At 37.7% G+C, this 22,658-nt stretch overlaps 1 protein-coding gene across 10 annotated transcripts in view; it reads right to left on the bottom strand.

Moving 5' to 3' along the window:
- The window catches only part of FRY (FRY microtubule binding protein), a 337,838-nt gene that overhangs the window by 143,849 nt on the left and 171,331 nt on the right, over positions 1-22,658 (bottom strand). For all 10 annotated transcript variants that reach the window (XM_042996220.1, XM_015544523.2, XM_042995799.1 and 7 more), the window contains 4 exons: positions 18,845-19,013; positions 15,718-15,810; positions 15,526-15,624; positions 13,663-13,764 (listed from right to left, as the gene is read on the bottom strand). In XM_042996220.1, the coding sequence (XP_042852154.1) occupies positions 13,663-13,764; positions 15,526-15,624; positions 15,718-15,810; positions 18,845-19,013 (463 nt within the window). The remainder of the gene's footprint in view (positions 1-13,662; positions 13,765-15,525; positions 15,625-15,717; positions 15,811-18,844; positions 19,014-22,658) is intronic.

Here is a 22,658-nt window from a genome sequence, read left to right as displayed (position 1 = left end):
GAAAAGTGGATTTCTTATGTCAAATTTTTGGTGTGATCATTATTATAAAATTCTAAATTTCTACATGCATTTAGGTCTGTTTTTAGAATTTTATTAGTCTGTCCATTCCTGTGCTAATACCACATCATTTTCAGTTTAACATGTGTTTTATTACTAGATTATACACCTGAACTAATATTACACTGTATGTTAACTAACTGGAACTTTTCTAGCTCTAGGGAAAAAAAGGCCCCGACTTTTTTTTTAAGGCCCCACCTTTTTTAAAGCATACATTTATATACAAAGGACAATTTTTTGCTTGCTTGATTTGCCTGTTTGGTTACATAAAGAAACTTTAAGTAAACGACTAAACTGTAAAGTTGCATTTAAAATATTCCATCATTAAAAAACTGGGGTTATTGTGTTTTTCTAGATTTTTAAAATTTTTACTTTTTTTTTAAAGTTTACTTATTTATTTTGAGAGAGAGGGAGGGAGGAAGGGGGAGAGAGAGAGAGACAGAGAGAGCATATAAGCAGAGGAGGGGCAAAGAGGATGCCAAGCAGCCTTCTTGCTGATACCACACAGAGCCCAATCTGGGACTCAAACTCATGAGCTGTGAGATCACAACCTGCGCTGAAATCAGGAGTCGGACACTTAAGCGACTGAGCCACCCAGGCATCCCCTTCCTTAAGGGACTTCTAATCACCTCCTGGACGTCTCAGTTCCATGATGTGGTACATGAGGGGGCCTTTGGCAATCTGGCTCCCCCATTACTACCTCCTAGGTTTGGTGCACCCCATGTCATTATATCCCTTCTGCAATTTCCTAAATGCCTCAAATGCCTTCCTACCCCTGGTCTATTTGGAAAACTTCTATTCCCTGGCGAGATTCAGTTAGGTGTTATCTCCTCTGTTAAATCCTCTATTACAACAACTATTTATCCTCCCCTGCCCCCCCACCCCCTGCAGAGAGACTGCCAAGTGCCTCTACTCTCTGCTTCCAGAATGTTGTTCTACCCCTTTACGTTTCTTACCAGACTGTGAACTCCAGAATTTTGGTTTGTTCATTTTTGTGTCCTCAATGACTGCCATACAACAGGCTATCAGTAAATATCAATGTAAAAAAAGCAGACTGTGAGTAGTTGCAGAACAACTTGATGCATAAGCAAGATGTCTTTATCTAGAACCTATACAAGGAGGCAGTTTGACACAGTGGCATAGAACCATCCTGAACTTACCTCCTCCTAAGGACACAACAAATCTATAGCTACATATGGAACAGTTCCCTCTGGAAAGCACCTGAGAACTAGCCGAACAGCTACTTTACAACAAAGGGTAAAAGAGCCACGTCAGGACAGGTAGGAGAGGCAGATACATGGTCTTGACAAAAAAACCCTACCCTCAGAGTGGTGACCTGCCACGGGGAGGGGTCTCATGAATAAGGAATTCCTCCCTGAGGAGCATGGAGTTTGTTTCCACATTAGCCACCCCATCCCTTGGGACCTGCATCAGAGAAATGAGCCCCCCAAATGTGTCACTTGGAAAATGAACAGGGCTTATATCCACGAGAGCAATAGGGCGGTAGGGAAAGAGAGAGTTTCTGCTCTTAAAAGGCTCACATGCAGATTCACTCTCCCTGGGACCCAGTGAAAAAGCAGCAGTCAGAGAAGAGCCTAGACCATATGTGAAGAAGATAAAGTTGCTGATATTAAGGCACGTGTTAGAAGGGCAAAAGACTGTTGGGACTCTGCCTAGGGATGGAGGCGCTGGTGGGTGACATTTTTACCTTCTTTCTCTACCTTGCTGGTGCTGGCACTGGGAAGTACTATTTTTGCACTCACTCTAACCAACCAGTGGCAACTCCCATCCCCCATGCCACTGCTTTGGATTTGCACCTCTTGTGTTGCTCCTATAATGTCGCCCCTGTGCCCCTTGACCTACCAAAGCCAGCATGCATGCACAGCCCACACAGGGGGATGCCCTTGAGTTTTAGGCTCTGGTGGCCAGGGGGATTGCATTTGTAGACCCTATGAGTCTTAAACAACCAGAGAGACAGTTCCAGAGACAACCAAGAGCTAGGGCAAAGTTAAATATTAAGGTTCATTGCTTACATAGGGCCACCCCCTTAAGACTGGGTGAGATAGCTATTTTGCCTAACACATAGAAACAAATAGAGAGAGTCAAGCAAAATGAGGAAACAGAGGAATATATTCCCAACAAAAGAACAAGATAAAACCCAGGAGGAAAAAAAAAAAAAAAAACTTTACTGAAATGGAGATACATAATTTACCTGATAAGGAGTTAAAGTAATGGTCATAAAGACGCTCACTGAACTGAGGAGAAGAATGGATGCACACAGAAAGATTTCAACATAGAAGAAAAATAAGAAAAGATCAGAAAGTCCCAAACAGAAGTCACAGAGCTGAAGAACACAACTGACTGCACTAAAAAATATATTAAAAAGGTTTAACAGCAGACTAGATGAGGCAGAAGGAAGAATCAGTGATCTGGGAGACAGGGCAGTAGAACTCACCCAAATAGAAAAGCAGAAAGAAAAAAATAAAAAAAAAATAAAGATAGCTTAAGGGACCTATTAGACAACATCAAGCAGAATATAGGGCTTCCAGGAGGAAGAGAGAGAGAGAGAAAGGGACAGAAAACTTATTTCAAGAAATAATGGCTAAAAACTTCCCTAAAAAACTTCCAAACAAGAATATTGTATGCAGCAAGATGATCATTTAGAATTAAAAAAGAGATAAGGATTTCTGCAGACAAGCAGAAGCTAAAGGAGTTCATCACCACTGAATTGGCCCTAAAAGAAATGTTGAAGAGACTGCATTAAGCTTAAAACAAAGGGCACACTAATTAGTGATAAGCGAACACATGAAAGTAAAAATCTCACAGGTAAAGGTAAACATATAGTAAAAAAAAAAGTGGACTAATCACTTATAGTTAGTATGAATGTTAAAAGACATATTAAAATAACGATATACTAATTACTTAAGGAATACACAGAGATGTAAAATGTGACATCAAAAACACAAAAATGCAGAGTTTTAGAATGCATTCAAACTTAACTTGCTATCAACTTAAAATAGACTGTTAAATATATAGGCTGTTAGATGTGAGTCTCATGGTAACCACAAAGCAAAAACCTCTAAAAGATACATAAAAGATAATGAGGGGCATTGGGGTGGCTCAGTCAGTTAAGCTTCTGCCTCTTGATCTCGGCTTAGGTCATGATTTCACGGTTCGTGAGATTGAGCCTCACATCGGTCTCTGCACTTACGGCACGGATCCTGCTTGGGATTCTCTCTCCTCTCTCTCTGCCCATCCCCCACTTGCACTCTCTCTCTCAAAATAAATAAACTTAAAAAGATAATGAGAAAGGAATCTAAGCATAACACCACAGAAAGTCATCAAATCGCAAGGGTAAAAAGCAAGAGAAGAAGGGAAAAGAGAGAAACTACAAACAGCCAGAAAAAAATTAATAAAATAACAGTAAGTACAGACCTATGAGCAACTACTTTAAATGTAAATGGACTAAGTGCGCCAATCAAAAGACATAGGTTTGTTGAATGGATAAAAAACCCAAGACTCATATATGCTGCCTATAAGAGATTCACTTTAGATGTAAGGACACGTACAGACTGAAAGTGAAGGGATGGAACAAGATTCCATGCAAACAGAAACCAAAAGAAAGCTGGGGTAGCTGTCCTGACATCAGACAAAACAAACTTGAAAATAAAGACTATAATAAAAGACAGAGAAGGGTATTACATAATGACAAAGGGGGTCAATCCAACAAGAAAATACAACATCCATAAATATTTATACACCCAACATACAAGCACCTAAATGTATAAAATGAATATTAACAAACCTAAAGGGAGAGACTGACAACAACACAATAGTAAGTAGGGAACTTTAAAGCCCCACTTACGTCAATGGATAGATCACCTAGACAGAAAATCAATAGGGAAATATTGGCTTTAAATCACACATTAGACTTTAAATGGTACATTACACTAGATGGACTTAATAGATGTATACAGAACATTCTTTCCCAAGTCAGTAGAAAACACAATTCTACTCAAGTGCATGTGGAACATTTGCCAAGAGAGATCATACGTTAGTCCACAAAACAAGTCTAAATAAATTTAAGAGGACTGAAATCATATCAAGCATCTTTTCCAACCACAGTATGAAGGTTAAAACCAATTACAAAAACAAAATTGGAAAAATCACAAATATGGGGAGATTAAGCAGCATACTAATGAATAACCAATGAGTCAATGAGGAAATCAAAGAAGAAATTAAAAAAAATACCTTGAGACAAACAAAAATGGAAATACAACGTACCAAAATCTATGGATACAACAAAAGCAGTTCTAAGAGGAAAGATTATATTGATATAGGCCTATCTCATGGAACAAGAGAAATATCAAATAAGCAATCTAAATTTAAACCTAAAGTAACTGGACAAGAAGAACTGTTAAAGCCCAAAGTTATCAGAAGGAAGGAAATAATAAAGATCAGAGTGGAAATAATGAGATAGCGACTAAAAGATATAGAGAAGATCAATGAAACTAACAGCTGGGTCTTTGAAAAGATAAGCAAAATTGACAAGCTTTTGGGCTAGACTAAAAGAAAAATAGAGAGGGCTTAAATAAATAGAATCAGAAAATAAAGAGGAGAAATTGCAACTGATACAAAAGAAATACAGAAGATCATAAAGGACTATTATGAACAATTATATGCCAACCACTTAGACAACATACAAGAACTAAATTAATTCCTAGAAACATACCATCTTCCAAAACTGAATCATAAATAGAAAAATCTGAACAGACCAATTACTAGTAAGGAAACTGAATCAGTCATAAAAAAATTCCCAACAAAGAGAAGTCCGGGACCGATGGCTTCACTAGTGAATTCTACCAAACCTTCAAAGAAGGTTTAATATCAATCCTTCTTAAACTCTTCCAAAAACTTGAAAAGAAGGGAATACTCTCAAACTCATTTTATGTCAGCATTACCCTGATACTAAAACTAGACAAGAACACAACAACAACAAAAAAGAAAGTTACAGGCCAATATCCCTGATGAACATAGATGCAAAAATCCTCAACGAAGTATCAGCAAACTGAATTCAACAAGACATTTAAAGGATTATACACCATGATCAAATGGGATTTATTCCAGGGATGGAAAGATGGTTCTACATTTGCAAAGCAATCAACATGGTAAGCCACATTAACAAAATGAGGGATAAAAATCCTCTGACTTCTCAATAGATGAAGAAAAGCATTTGATAAATTCAATATCCATTTATGATAAAAACTCACAACAAATTGAGTATAGAGGGAATGTACCTCGAAATAATAAGGGGCCATATACTGCAAGCCCACAGAATATCATACTCAGTGGTGAAATACTGAAAGCTTTTCCTTTACGATCAGGAACAAGGCAAAGATGCTCACTTTCACCACTTTTATTCAACATAGTATTGGAAGTCCTGCCCAGAACAATTAGGCAGAAAAAAACAAATAAAAGTCATCAAAATTGGAAAGGAAAATGTAAAACTATCACTATTTGCAGACAGCATAATTTAATACATAGAAAAACCTAAAGACTCTACCAAAAAACTTAGAATAAACAAATTCAGTAAAGGTGCAAGGTACAAAATCAAAATACAAAAATCTGCTGCATGTTTAGACACTAACAACAAACTATCAGAAAGTGAAATTAATAAAATAATCCCATTAACAATTTCATCAAAAAGAATAAAATACCTAGGAATAAATTTAACCAAGGAGGTGAAAGACTTGTACACTGAAAACTATAAGACATAGATGAAAGAAATTAAAGAAGACACAAATAAATGGAAAGATATTCTATGCTCATAGATTAAAATAATTAATATTGTAAAAATTTACATATTACCCCAAAGTAATTTACAGATTCAGTATAATCTGGATGGAAGTTCCTCAAAACATTAAAAATAGAACTGCCATATGACCTAGCAATTCCTTCTGGGTATTTATCTGAAAAACAAACACACTAATTAAAAAAGATATATGCTCCTCTATTTACTGCAGCATTCTTTACAATAGCCAAGATATGGAAACAGCCTGAGTGTCCATCAATGGATAAATGGATAAAGATAATGGATAAAAGTGGGATATTACTCAGCCATAAAACGAATGAAACTTCGCCATTTGTGATAACATGGGTGAACTTTGAGGGTATTATGCTAAGTGAAGTAAGTCGGACAGAGAAAGACAAATACCGTATGATTTCACTTATATTTGGAATCTAAAAAATAAAACTAAATAACAAACAGAACAGAACTCATAGATACAGAGAAGAAATCGGTAGTTGCCAGAGGGGAAGGAGGTGGGGGTGGGCAAAATGGCTGAAGGGCATCAAGAGGTACCAACGTGATTAAAAAACAAGTAAGTCATGGGATGTAATGCAATGCACAGCATGGTGACTGCAGTCAGTCACTTTGTATTACAAATTTGAAAGTTGCTAAGAAAATAAGAAAAGTTCTTATCACAAGAAAAAAAAGTTTTGGGGGGCACCTGGGTGGCTCAGTCGGTTGAGTGTCCGACTTCGGCTCAGGTCATGATCTCACAGCTTGTGGGTTCGAGCCCCGCGTCTGGCTCCGTGCTGACAGCTCAGAGCCTGGAGCCTGCTTCAGATTCTGTGTCTCCCTCTCTCTCTGACCCTCCCCCATTCATGCTCTCTCTCTGTCTCGAAAATAAATAAACATGCAAAAAAAATTTAAAAAAAATTTTTGTCTGTAACTTTGTATTGCGACAGACGGTAACTAGACTTATGTGGTGATGCTTTTGCAATGTATACAAATGATGAACCATTATGTTGTACACCTGAAACTAATATAATGTATGTCAAATATACTTCAATTAAAAACAAAGAACCTACATACAATAGGCAACCTTTGGTATGTAGCTGAAATTAATCTACATGGTTCAATGATATTACTAAACATCTTCTACTTGTAATGGCATTCTGATATTGCAAAAGTGCTTTCACGGGCGCCTGGGTGGCTCAGTCAGTTAAGTGTCCGACTTTGTCTCAGGTCATGATCTCACAGGTCATGGGTTCGAGCCCTGCATTGGGCTCTGTGCTGACAGCTCAGAGCTTGGAGCCTGCTTCACATTCTGTGTCTCCCTCTATCTCTGCCCCTGCCCCCATCATGCTCTGTCTCTCTCTCAAAAAGAAATAAACTTTAAAAAAATATGAAAAAAAAAGTACTTTCACATACCATGACATTAGTTGAGGTATTTTATCATTGAGACAGACCAAATGACTTGCTCAGAGTCATTAGGCTGGTAAATGACAAGCAGCGATTAGGAACTGACTTCTCCAGGAAGTACTATTTTCTTAGAAACTGGAATGTATATCTGACATGAGGCTTACTGTATCCGGGATTGTTATCAATGCTCTACATATGTTATTAACTCATTTTAATTTTCACAACAATATGAGGTAGATACTGTCATTGTTCTCATTGAGCAGATGAAGAAATCAAGGCACAGGAGGGCTAATAAGTGGCAGTGCTAGAATTTGAACCTAGACTATCTGGTTCTAGTGTCTTCTAAGCATTAATTTTTATATACTGTTTAATATTATATGGTTCAAATATGCTGCTGGCACCCACTAGACTGTACTCTACTGAAAACAGGATTTCCTTCTCAGTGTTTTTGTATGCCAGTAGCAGCTAACACAATAAGGGTTTGATAAATATTTTCAGGATGTAAACATTTTAGCATATGTCTCAAACCACTGATAGCTATCAAAAATCTCCACTTCGAGATCAAAGGACTCTTCTTCCATTGTAATCTGCTTCTCCATTAATTCATTAACAACAATATATTAATTGATTGTGGCTCTGAGGTTACACGGATAAAAGTGTCCAAGAAACTAGTAGGCTTCAGAGTGGATCTTCCCTGTACCCCTTCCCCTCATCTCAGTGCTGGTCACCAACACACTTCACGTGACGTGTCAGCTGGCCCAGCATCATGCCCACTTTCCTTAAATTTTGCTTTTACTTTACTTAAAGCAATTCAGTGTTAGCTGTAACCAGCAGGGAGAATTGAATTCACTGGCAACTTGGCTGGTGACAGGGTCATTTGAAAGACCAATATTTGTCAAGATTCACTCGCTGACCATTGGTACTAAGTCACGTGAGCTTTTTATGAACATGCAAATTTCTTGACTGCACTCAGACATTCTCAATCAGAATTTCTGGAGGTAGGTTTCAAGAAGCAGCATCTGTAACAGGCCACCTTGACGATGCTGTGCATGCTAAGGTCAAGCTCTATTGACAGACTGATAAATAATTTTAGTTGCCTTTTGATCTTGCTATACTCAAATACCTTCTAGTTCTCTCTTCCACTTCAACTAGAGCCATTGAAGTCAATCTATTTTTTTCCGTTGTATTCTCTTGCATATCATAGTCAACCCCTTTCTGCTTTCGGGCATTTCCTTTTGATACTCTGATCATAATTCCCTCATCAATGACCATATTACCCAAAGAACACACATGCTATAATTTAAGGATAAGCTTTAAAACTACTGAGCCAAAGATTTATGATTATTTTCTCTCGTCTGAATAAATAAGGCACTCATGGAAAGTAATATCCTTGTCAGCTGATTACTAATTTTTAAACCCTGTTTATGTGCACTGTTAGAATTTATAAATCCCACTTTGAAATGTGCCTCGGACAGATCTGAAACAGATGAAAAGAGATTTTCTCAAGTTTATAGAAATGAGATTAATATCAAAGCAGAATAACTGCTTCTACAAATTTATTATTTAAAATAGCCAATACTATATCACTTAAAGTTGACATTTACAAAAAGAATAGTAGTTGTTTTAAAATAAATGGTGCCATACATTTTAATGCATTCTACCAAGGGCTGTGGAATCCTTATATATATAAAGATATCATTAATTATCTTACTATTATATGAAAAGTTTAAAAAAAGTATTCCTTAAACTTCATTGTGATTACACAAATATACATTAAGTTCTAATGACAAGTTTCATCAAATATATTTATGGCAGCCATACTATTTTTGAGATTCTTAATGGAAATCGAGAGATTGAACCTAGATAACCTGGTTCCAGTGTCTTCAAAGCATTATTTTTTCTACTTTGTTTAATATTATATGAAGGCCCATTCAAATATGCTATCGGTGTCTACAAATCCTTGCATACTCCCTCTTCTGCTCCTCCTGATGTATCATTCTGTCACAATATCCTACTTGATTTTATTTACAGCAGTTACTACTCTCTGAATTTTTCTTCTTATATATTTGTTTACTTGTTTGTTGTCTGACTTCACTAAATTACAAGGTCTAAGAGGTCAGAGAGTGTTAGTGTCTTACTCATCACTTACTCCCAGCACTTAGAATAGTGCTTGGTACACACTTGTAAAAAATTGTTGGGGCACCTGGGTGGCTCGGTTGGTTAAGTGTCTGACTCTTGATTTTAGCTCAAGTCGTGATCTCATAGTCATGGAATCGAGACCCCATAGGCTCTGTGCTGACCATGGAGCCTGCTTGGGATTCTCTCTCTCCTCTCTCTTTGCCCATCCCTGCTTTCTCTCTCTCTCTCTCTCAAAATAAATATATTTATAAATATAAATAAACATTTAAAAAAGTTGTTGACCAACTGACTGACTACATAAATGAATGCATTCAAGTCCTAGCACAAGCAGGACTGAGATGAATGGTAAATCACTTTTAATTAATTCATTCATTCATTCACATGAGCAGTGACTAAGACGAATGAAGAATCATTAAAAAAATTTTTTTTTAATGTTCATTTATTTTTGACAGAGAGAGAGACAGAGCATGAGCGGGGGAGGGGCAGAGAGAGAGGGAGACACAGAATCCGAAGCAGGCTCCAGGCTCTGAGCTGTCAGCACAGAGCCCAATGTGGGGCTAGAACTCACGAACCACGAAATCGTGACCTGAGCCAAAGCCAGATGCTTAACCGACTAAGCCACCCAGGCGCCCCAGAATCATTTTTAACTAATTAATTAATTCATTCATTCATCCATTCTTCAGATGAAGTATTGTTATTGGAGAAAAGTATTTAGAAAAACATAAATAATATCAAGGAAAGCATTAGGGAGAGCTAGGTGGAGCTAATGACGTTGTCATGATGAAACCAGACAATGTATGTAAACCCCCAGCCATTGGCTTGCCTCATAACAGATCTCTAAGTACTGAGAGTTATTGTTGTTATTAATTATATAGTAAGCACATTTTTTAACCTTTAAAGTTTATGATTTTGTTTTGTTTTTATAATCTGGACCTCTTAATCATAAAATAAAAAAATTTAAAAAATTTTTCTAATTATGTCCATTTTCAAGGATGGGAAACTAACACATAGGTTTTATGAATCCACATACTTATTATAAATAATACATGTTAAAAGAACTAGTAATAAATGGAGATTCACAACAAAAAAACTAAGTATTATTAAATCAAGTTTCAAAACGTATTTCCTTTTTCCAGAATTAGGTATATTATGGCACATGCGAAGAGAATGTATCGATTTTTAATTGCTCTATATGTTCAGATTCTGCCCTAAAATATATAGAAGAAAAAAGTATTGGTTACTACTAAGCAAGAGTGCTAGTGTTGTGGTCAGAACGTGCCATAAATTGCCCATCACTTTACAAGGGTAAATTGCTAATATAGGGTTGACCTACTTAACAACTGTAAATAAAGACTTCAAGTTTGTGTTTCCAAAGCAACCTGCTTCTGACAGACTGACTCGGAAGATAAACCAGGGCACTGACATTAAATGAGCGTTGAATCTGAGAGCTTGTTTACTTTGAAAGCATCATTTTTTTCATGCTCAATCACACTTCTATTCTGCTATATGTCACGCTGGTGCCTTGATGACTGGCGTCTGCAGAACATGTCAAGGATGGCTACCAAGTTCAACGTGTAGGGCTCAAAAAGTACGTTCATTATACTTAAGCATGTGTAGGGAAGTGGGAGACAAGGTGTGGAAGCGTGCTGGGAGCAAAAGGGAGAAAGGTAAATGGGGGGAGACTTGGTCCGGTGGTCTTGATAAAATGATATGGTTGGCGCTAAATGCCATAAAATACTGACGCTTATTTGAGACAAAGTATACTTCTGAAGCCATGGTAGTTTTCCTCGGGTATTTCTCACCCCAGTGAGTATTTGTGAGGAGGTTTGGGAAGATTTTCTGTCTATTTATGACATTTTAAAAAAATGTTTTTTAAGATTTATTTTTGAGAGACAGACAGAACATGAGTATGGGAGGAGCAGAGAGAGGGAGGCACAGAACCCGAAGCAGCCTCCGGGCTCCGAGCTTTCAGCACAGAGACTGACGAGGGGCTTCAACTCACAAACCGCGAGATCATGACCTGAGCCAAAGTCAGACACCCCACCGACTGAGCCACCCCAGCGCCCCTATTTATGTAAAATGAGACATTTTACAATGGCCTCATTTAATCCCTACTGGGTTTAGTTCTAAATACATGTGATACCATTTTATTTCAACTGTAATCATCAAGGGTCTTTTTCTATGTTTTAGCCTTGGGATGGTGAATTCCAACAATTTATTACCCATAAGGTAAAATATCATTGCCTTAACTTGGCCTGGTCACTACCTCTTTCATGCTTCATGGGGTCTTGAATCTCTCCAAATGGCACAGGTATCTCTACCGTCAACTTCTATATTCCTGGCTGTCTCTATCATGCATTTTGAAACTTTGTTACATATCCCCCAATGAAATGCTAAGTTCCTGAAGGACAGAGACTCTAGTCTATTTCTAGTTTTTATATAGTTGACTTCCCTTGTCTTTCCCACTTTCAGCAGCATCCCTAGCACCTCACGCAGTGGGCATTTCATACCTACTTGGTGAATTGAATGGAATTCTGAAATTTGGTTCAGTCTCTATATCATTGACTCTATATACCCTTTGTGATCTCATGGCCATTCTCTTAGAAATTCTAAGGCTTGAAATGGTTGCATAAAGATACACCATCAGCTGGCAGCCCCACTTTTCTCTAGGGCCATTTATAACCCTGTTATTAGGACTTTTTGATGGGTTTTGACTAAAGCACCAATGTTTTAACTTCGAGGCAATTATGTTCCAAAGTAAGATTATGCTGCTATCTATCAAAGACACCTACTTTAAACCAAAAAAATTTTTTGGCTTTTTTTTGGCCACAACAATAAGTTGTCATGCAAAGTATTATTTTAATTCTAACTAAAATTCATCTCAAATGAACTCAGAATAATGTACACAGAATAATGCACTGTGAACATTCTTAATCATGTCTCTTCTTTGTTTTGAATAAAATGGCCATTTTCTGTAAAGTGTAAATGAACAAAAAATATTTTTAAGTGCAACTAATAACTGAATAAGTTAACGGCGGATCAAACAACAACAAAATGACATTGTGCTGTGTGTTAGAGAGTATTATTGATGCGTAAATCTCTAAATAAAATATTGGAGAGTGGCTATTATATAATAGCTGATAACCCTGAAAAGCTTTTTGTTTTTCAGGATACTTAAAAGCTTAATTCTATATCCACTGCTATTATATTTCACTTCCAAGTGGAAGAAAATAAATGATTCTAATCTTGGATTTCACCATCAGTGCTCAAAACAGCTCTAATGCAGATTATGGTGTAATTATTGTAAATGCCAAAATAATATAATTAATCTTAACCACTTCACTAAATTAAAGTGTCTTAGAACAAAAAAGACAAGGCAACATGTACAAGCACATACAGGGTTGTATAACTAAATACATTTCAAAAATTCTAAAGTAGCAAATATAGACGAGCTTCAAGATTTTTGGACACCATTGGAAATAACAGGAAAATACACACTGTTTGCATTTATATTAGGGTTGATTTCCATTTAGTTGTCTTTCACCAATAGGTCACTGAAACTTAAACTATGTCTACTACTTAAAAGTTATAAAGCCAATTTTAAAACTATTCATTATAGTAGTTTTAACAGTAGCCTCCTCAGTTTTAGGAACATTGACTTCGTTCCTCACATCATCCAGTACTTGTGCTAACTACCTGTAGGGCATTTGTTCAACGAATGCCTCGGGCTGATGGCCTGCCATGTGGCTTGAATAGAATGCCTTCAAATAATCGCAAATAACAGTGACAGGAAATACATGTTCCCTGTGACTAGGGCCAGTCTTCCCACAGAATGGAACTTTCCTCCCAAATATTTTCCCAGACTAGAGGCGGCAGCGGAAGGATGCGGGAGGTATAGCTGAGCTTCTGAAATCAATTCGCATGGTTCTGCCAGTGAAGTGCGGCCTCCCCTTTCTTAATCTGTTTAGATAAAATGCAACAATTGATGCACATAAGAGGGTATTTAATTCTACCCTGAAAGCGATCCTTATTAGAAAAGATTCATTTCCCCAAATCTGAAATGATTTCTCTTATCCTTAGTCTTCTTCTAAAACTGACTATATTTAACAAGGAGAACTCTGATTAATATTTTTTTCGCTATTCCAACAGTATAGGGAAATTCCCCTGCCCACATCGGGAGCCACTCTCAGGAGCACATGTACCAGTCTCAGACGCATATCTAGTTCATAAAAGACTTTTTTGAGCTGACAAATACTAACTTTAAGGTTGGATAAGCAGTTGTTGAGGAAAATGTGCCACCTGTTCAGGAACAGCTGCTTCTGACTGACACAGAGAAGACAGGTCACCAGGGGGTACAGGGCCTGAGGAGAAAGAAGATGCGGTCACGAGCTGATTCATATTTCATCAAATCAGGTAACACACGTTCTCTGCGATCGCTACCTATCCACCTCCTTCTGTGGGCCAGAATAAACAGGACGCTTCATAACACAACGAGGCCCAGGGGTGCCATGCAGAGGCAGGCATTTCACAAATGCTTTCTGATGATGATGAGGATGGAATTATCTAGAATTACATGGTGTATAATAGTGTGTAATGTATAATAAGCTTCATGTATAAGTGGAAATCTGATTTACTCATTTAGTCTTCACTTAGGGATTTTAAAAACAAACTCATTAGCTTAGATCACTCTCAATTCTCAGAAAGAAAGCAGGAAGGCACATGAATTTTAAAAATATTATTGGGCTTTTTCCTCATAAACATCTACTAGCTTGTCTTTGTCTTAGAGGTAGGTGTATATATTTTCTTTTGCATGCAATCTTCCTGTAATTAAGGAAGATTCCTCAAAGAAATGTTATTGCATTGGTAAACTCCACCAAGACAAATTTAACCACAGGAGGAATTTGCTTACGACTGAATAAACAGAGGTGCTACTGTGTTTTCCTGCCTAACTGGGCTGGTTTCCCACAGCAACTAAAGGAGACAGAAGAGCTAATGAGCGGCCACCCAAAAAATATATATGCAGAACCCATCGCCATTTTTGCTGAGCCAGATGGCATACACCTTTAGGGCTCCCAAGAATTAAAGCTAGGGAAGATCTAAACAACAATATAACTGGATCATCCATTAGGCTGAATTAGCAAACAAACAAACAAACAAAAAACAAAACAAAAAACAATTGCCATAATGAGAATCATTGTGTAACAATCCACTAGCTTAATATTTTAGTCACTTGGCTTTAAACTGACTTTGAACTACACTACCATTGAGAAGAACTCTAATTCCAGCCAGCAATCTAAAACAAAACAAACTAAAACACAACACAACAAAACAAACAAACACAAAAAACTACTAGTAGTCAGTCACAATGACCACAGAAGTAAAAAATAAGCAAATCTGTCACCCCTGCCAGCAAAGCAACCCTGAATACTCGCTCAAAGAATGGTGGCAATGCTCATACTTTGAAGATTGGCAAAAACCATGTCGGCAAACATCTACCTAAATAACCTACTTCCTTCAAACTATCACAATTATAGCTCATATGCCACGTGTCGATTCATAAACCAGAGTCTTATTCACCACTGAGGGCAACAGGTTGTAGTAATTTAAAAGACTTCTCTGCACCGCTGCTTTTCAGCACAAGACCTTTCCCAAATACTGTTTTCTCAGCCTTCAGAGAATCTTTCCTACGGGCGACCATCTGCCTCCCAACCCTCTTTGCTGCCTGGTTCCATTTGATTTTGAGTATCAGGCTAGGAATCAACCAGTGAAGACTTGTGGGGATTGAAAAGATAAACTGTTATTATAAACTTTGACTTTTAGATTGGAAAAAATACCCAGAAATAAAAACAAAAATCAAGTTAAGCCAGTCTTGAAAATAAACAACAGAATCTTAAGACGAGAAGGGTCATCTGAGATGACACGGTCTAATCCCCTTATATTACTGCGATTCAGTTATGGTCAATATTAAGTGCAAGATCCAAAGTTTGAAATGCTCCCTCTTTCGGGGGAGGCTGTAGATAAATCTTCCATCTGGGGGGAACCCTTATGACTTTCAAGTAATGTCAGCGTAAGAATTTTAGCCTCTGCAATTTTGCATTTTGGATTTTCTCATAGTTACTAACCAATGAATGCTTCTTTCGAGAAGAAAGTTCCAGCGTGGTATCATATAGGCTTTCAACAAAGTTTCTAAGACAGGGAACATTGACTTCATTTTTAACAGCCTAAAACAGAGACCCATGTTAATATTATATTAATCACATTGTTAACTCTCTATCTAATTTGAGGTAATTCTTAAAAATAAAAACATAACTCACGGCAGCAACTGGGACAAGAATTTCAACAAAAAGCCCAGCCAAGGCATGTTTGATATCTTTGTCTTTGACCTCGAGGAAATAATGTGCACATTCCTAGGAAGTAGAAAAAGCATAAAGGAGGGAGAGCAGATTGAGATATGCACATAAATGCACTTAAATTTAAGTAAACAGCTCTTAAATCATACACACTGACATAGCATATTTCATAATCTAGTAAAGAAAATCACTAGATTCCAGCACTTATATTTATGTTCAAAATGGCCCCGGGGCACGTGAGTGGCTCAGTTGTTAAGCATCCGACTTCAGCTCAGGTCATGATCTCGCAGTCCGTGATTTTGAGACCTGCGTCAGGCTCCGTGCTGACAACTCAGAGCCTGGAGCCTGCTTCCGGTTCTGTGTCTCCCTCTCTCTCTGCCCCTCTCCCGCTCGACGTCTCTCTGTCTCTCTCTCTCTCAAAAAAATAAATAAATAAAAATAAAAAAAAATTCAAAATGACCCTAATGACATTTTGCAAGACTGGTGTCCTCCTATTTCTATCTCAAATCACTTTGCTGAAAGGACAAAGCATCTATAACCAGTGAGCAGATATTCATCCACTGACTTCTTGGTTGATTCATTCAGACATTCATTGCTGACAAATTTCTATTGACCATCTACTGTGTGTGGGGCCCTGGGTCCTTGATTAACCCACAAACACAGATCTCCAGAGAAGGTAAACATGGGAAGAGAGGCAGAAGATATTAAACTTATTTTAGGCCCTGTGACAGCCGCAGGCACAGAGCTGTTTACTTCTTAGCTCTGACATTTTAGGTGTGTTTATTATTCAGATAGTTTCATAAGCAAGTCTGGAATGCTTCCCTTCTTCCCACCACCCCCTCTCCCCAACCCTACCCCCAGACAAGAAACCTTTAGAATAGCTCCTCAAGTAAGGAAGTCTTTTGCCTGTGGCCTACTATCTATGAAAGAGCTGTTTTGTTGTTTTGTTTTGTTTTGTTTTGAGACAGAATGAGCTGGGGAGAGGGGCAGAGGGAGAGAGAGAGAATCTTAAGCTGGATCCACGGTCAGCTCAGAGCCTGATGTGGGGCTGGATCCTATGACCCTGGGATCATGACCTGAGCCAATATCAAGAGTCAGACTCTCAACCAATTGAGCCACATAGGTGCCCCCATGAAGGCTACTTTTGGTGGCCCAGAGGATCATTTGTTAGGAAAGCTGATCTGTTTAGAATCCAACTAGCCCTTTTCTCCTTCCTGGCCTTTTTCATAATAACTTACTATGCTATTCATTAGGTATTGTTTTCATGGAAGGGTCCAAGGCTACACGTATTTGTGATGATATGTTAACATCTATATTAGCTATTATATTTATTTTCAGTCAACATTGGGACCATTGCCAGCACAAGTTACTAAAATCCCTTGTCTATCAATTCTATATTTAGATATCAATGCAAGATAGGCATTGCCAACATGGAAAGTCATGGTTTCTGGAATTGTGGCCCTTTTCCTACATTACTTTGTATATGTGTGTAAACACTCTTGCAAATCGTCATTCAAATACATAGTTACATGAATTATTCACATGAGAGAGGGATAAAAATAGTTAACAGTTAGTAAGTACTTACCATGTGCCTCCTCAGAGCCACCTTCTAAGGTTATTGCCACCATCACCACTTGGCACTAAGGTAGGTGAGGCTGGGAGGGCTTAAGCGTGACTGGGCCAAGGTCACAGGGCTGGTAAGTGCTACAGCTTGATTTTAAACCCAAGACGTTTGATACACAGCCCATATTCTTTCTTTAAAAAATAGCTTTACTCAGACACAGTCAATATAACATGCAATTCACCCATTTAAAGTGTACAAACCAATGGCTTTTAGTACATAGTTGTACATTTATCACAACAAGTTTAGGACCTTTCCACTCTCCTCCAAAGAAACTTTGCGCCCTTCAGTAGTTATCTCCAACCTCCTTATCCATACCCCTTCCTCCAACTCTTCATACGATCACTAATCCACTTTTTGTGTCTATGGATTTGCCTATTCTGGACATTTTGTATAAATGGAATCATACAATATGTGGCCTTCGGCATCTGACTGCTTTGACTTAGAGTATTGTTTTCAAGGTACATCCATGTTGTGGCATGTTATTAGTACTTCATTCCTTTTCATGGCCAAATAATATTCCCTTTGTGGATCTGCCACAATTTGTTTATCTATTCATTGGTTGATGAACATTTGGGTTATAGTCACTTCTTTGTTATTATGAATAATGAATAATGTTATTATGAATAATAACATTTGCCTTCAAGTTTTTGTGGGGACATATATTTTTCTCTTGGATATATACCTAAGGTTTAACAATTGAGGAACTGCTAAACTATTTTCCAAAGTTGTGTGATTTTATATCCCCACCAGCGTATAAGTGTTCCGATTTCTCTACATCTCACCCACACTTGCTGTTGTCTGTCTTTTTCATTATTAGCCGCTTTAGTGGGTATGAAGTGGTATAGCCTCCATTCATAATCCCTATACATAAGCTCTTTATTGATAAAGACCCTCACTAAATCCAATTCACAGCAGCATCAGAGAGAGTTTTATAAATTCTCATAGAGCTGCGTGTTCTGCAAAATCCACGCTAGCAACAATTCTTCTGTCAGTACATAATGAGGAACACTGCGTAATTGACACTTACACCTGTATGGTTTGGTTGATTTTAAAAAAGAAAACCTGATTCTCTCGTATAGTAGGAATAAAAAGTTTCTTCCCTAAAGTTCTGATGCCTATGAACACTAACATAGCCACCTCAATGCTATCAGGTATAAAAAGTAAAAAGATCAGCTACATTTTATTCATAGATCGATATGCAGCTGAGGAGTAAAAAAGAAAAAAAGTCAACATATACGACATTCCACTCTACAGCCTCCTGCAAAGAGGATATGAAAGTTTAAAAGTGAAATTATCTGCCTGAAATTCTATTACTGGGGATACAAAGCACGTTGTAAATTGCTGAGGCAAAGGCAGGACTCTTTCCACATTGACAAGCAAATGACTTGGAATCAGGTCCATCATTCTGATGAAGGGAGTTGCTCAGGGTGAGGGCCCCGTGGTTCTCCTGCCCAAGACATTACCTACCTGCATAAACTGAAGAGAGGCCTCAAAGTCCTCCACTGGATACATCTTAATTCGAAAGAATTTCATCCCCATTATCAAGCTGATAATACTCTGAACGACATATGGGCTCTGCTCTTTGTGCCGTAATTCTTTTAGCTCTGCCATAAATTTCTTCTTTACAGCAGGGAATCTAAGAAGAGAACATGAGTGACTTCTCAAATCATGGGTACAAAAGTGACTGTAATGGAGGCCTCCAGCATCTAGGAGTGATGGGGGCACAGCAACAACGTTCCTTTGAATCAGGTGAAGTACATGGCTGCCATTTTGTAAGGATTCGATATTGGGGATTTGGCAAAGAGTGCAATCTTCTCCTTTCTTCTCTTATTCTCATAAGATGCTCAACATTTCCTTCAGTCAGGGAGAAGATCCAGGGCTATTTAGACGCTCTCAAAATGGTCTAGCTCTTAAATTGAGCACGAAAAAAAGCTTCTTTTCCTCAGGCGTAGCAATTTCCCACATACTTGCAAACTCCAATGGCCTAAAGTATCCAATTTTAAGCATCTGAGCAATATCACAGGCCAGCTATTTCTGACAATGACAGCAAATAATGCCAAGACATAGTCCCAATCCATTTCCAAAGTTTTCTGTAGTTGTTTCTTTTATGGTTTTAGGTTAATGATTGCTGAAAAAATTATTTTCAGGTTGAAGGAAAATCTAATGAAAAAATAGAAATCAAATCTGAAAGACGAATAAGCTTTCTACTACCTGCGTGGGATGTTAGAATCAAAGAGACGCAGTCTGCAAGGAATGTAAGGTATCTGTATTATTTGAAAGGAAAATGTTAATATTTAATAATATTAATTATAACATTATTATACAGGATTAAAACAATAGATCCTAAGAGGATGGAAAATAGTAGCAGTTCTTCCAAGCACCTAAGGTAGAGGAATATATACACAGAAGTTATCCAAACTACTTCTGAAATGGCTGGTTAAGAAAACAAGGAAAGCCTTCTAAAACTCATTGTATTTCGCTTCCTGAGACGATCAGCCTGTGGTTCTACATATGTGAAAAGGTCAATTAGGAGTGAGGTATGATTAAAGAGGGTTATTATATTATGAAAGTTGAAGGCCCAGTAATGGAATCTGAGAAGGTTGAAACAACAACGTTGGACACCTCAATGTAGAAAGTTTGGGACAAATAAAGTAGGCTGTAAACACAGACACTGTTTTACCAGAAGGCAGTACAAGAGGTGTGTGATTGGCAAGTCGGTGTAAGAGGCTTAGAGAGAGCTGGCAATTTTCTAGTTCTCGGCTTGGGTACAGGAAGTTACATGACGCTCATTTGGTAACAGTTTGTGAAAACTGTATTTTTCTAAACCAATTTATGGATTTTTTTTCTCATGTTTGCTCCATATATTTCACAATAAAAAAGGTTTGTAAGAAGGCAACGGAACAGAAAATATAAACTCCAAATTCCTGGGTCATCTCTCTTTTCTACTTCTTCTAGAGGAGGAAAACAATCTGATGCTGAGGACGGTGACAATGGCAGCAACAAGCAGATATCCAGCATCCATGATATGCCAAGCACAGTTCAGTGAACCCTACATTTCATCTTCACAATTACTTAATCCTTGCAACTCGAGCAGGGCACTATTATTATACCCTCTTCACAGACAAGGGAACTTGAGGCTGAGATTTCTTAATGTGATAAAGTCGCACAGCTGATAAATGGCACAGCCAGGGTTTCCAGCCAAATGTCTGGCTCTAGAGTCCCAGTGCTTAATCTCCGTGCTATGTTATGTCTAGGCCAGTGGTTCTCAAAGTGTGGCCCTGGGATCAGCAGCAGCAGCATTGTGTGGGAACTTGTGAGGAACAGGCTTTATCTGGCCCACGCCACGCCTATTGGGTAAGAAACTCCAGGGGTAAATTCCAGTAATCTCGTTCAACCAACCGTATAGGTGATTCTGATGTGCTAAAGTTTATGATGCACTGGTCTAGACTAGGAATAACAATAAGGTATATTTGTAAGATGTTTAATATTTTAGGGGCGGTTGTCTCAGTCGGTTGAGCGTCTGATCTTGGCTCAGATCATGATTTCACAGTTCATGAATTTGAGTCCCACATCGGGCTCTGTGCTGACAGCTCGGAGCCTGGAGCCTGCTTCAGATTCTGTGTCTCCCTCTCGCTCTGCCCCTTCCCCACTTGTGCTCCGTCTCTCTCTCTTTCTCAAAAATAAATAAATAAAAAATTAAAAAAAGATGTTTAATATTTGATGCACATTATACTCCTTTTACTTTCACAAAAACCCATTGAGTCAGGCAGTGAATGCATTCCCATTTTACAAATGAAGAAACATATTTGGACGATCGACATGACAAAGACGACTCAAACCCAGGTCTTCTGACATAAAGTCCAGGAATTTCCACCATACTCCAGCTGCCTTACATGGTCATGAACTATGAAATATAGTTGCTGCCCTAAGAACAGTGTATAGTTTGTTTGGGAATATAAAACGATGTAGAACTGGCCATGAGTCATGCAAATAATAACAATAATAATAATAATAACAATAATAATAATAGTTTGTGAGGTGTGTTCACAAGTATCTGACCCTTTGCTCAAATCTTGCTGATCCTTCTGGGAGGTGGAATGCTAGACTAGATCACTTTCTCATTTCACATTGCCTTTTATGTGAATAATACACTTAAAGAGGCTCCAAGGCGAGGAGAAAGGGCTCTTTCCAGCTGGAAAATTAGAGGAGATTTGGGGGGATTTGAGTTGAGGTAAAGGATGAGACTTTATGCAGCAACGAGAAAGGGTGGGAGGCAGAGTTGGTGTGGCAAAGCAATGGAAGGGACACTTTCAATCAAGATTATATAAATTTATTAATTCGCAACTGGTTTTTAAAAATTATGTGTTTATTCAAGTTATTTCCAAACACTAAAAAAACCCTATTAATGACTTTTTAAATGTTTGTTTATTTATTTTGAGAGATAGAGACAGCGGGGGAGGGCCAGAGAGAGGGAGAGAGAGAGAATCCCAAGCAGGCTCTGTGCTGTCAGCACGGAACCCAATGTGGGGCTTGATCCCATGAACTGTGATATCATGACCTGAGCTGAAATCAAGAGTCAGACACTTAATCGACTGAGCCACTTAGGTACCCCTCAGTGATTTTAATTTTAAATGTGAGAGTTTAAAAGGAAAAAAGTAATCTAACAGGTTAGAGTTATGTTGTTTTAAGGACCATATGATACTTAAGGAAGTTTGCTTTCCATCCCTAATCCATGACTAAAACAAGAAGAGGTAGGAGAGGGCAGGTTATTTGTATAATTTACTAGTTCCACATTCTCACAAGTAGGTGGCTGGCAGTCTATTTATTTCTCATTTAAGAATAAATATGGTTATCTTTTGCTTTTAAAAGTCCCAAATGACATAAATATACTATTTTAGCATAGAAAAATACCTAAATCTATTTGCACTTAAAATTTATTTTCCCCTAAAATAATTTTAGGAAAAAATAAATGTATTTTCAATGACTATGCCTTTAGTGTTTAGTACCGTCTTTAGTAAATACAGTAATTAAATCGTTACTCAGTCTTTGGATTACTATAACAGCAGTATAAAAATAAACTGCTTTAAAATGTTTAGTACATATAAAAGAGTATAAGAATATGTACATCGTGTTTATATCACATAAAGAGAAAGCGATTTTGAAATCTATGAATCTTAGAGGCCATTATGACTATTTAAATAAATATACCAGATTTTAACCAAAAAAAACTTACTCTAAAAAAATCTAATCTTAACTAAACTGACTTTGAAAAAGTCAACAC

This window comes from Panthera tigris, chromosome A1 (genome assembly GCF_018350195.1).
Source record: "Panthera tigris isolate Pti1 chromosome A1, P.tigris_Pti1_mat1.1, whole genome shotgun sequence".
Lineage (NCBI taxonomy): Eukaryota > Metazoa > Chordata > Mammalia > Carnivora > Felidae > Panthera > Panthera tigris.
Note: the sequence above shows the minus strand (reverse complement) of the source record. Positions and strands in the feature narration are given on the sequence as shown.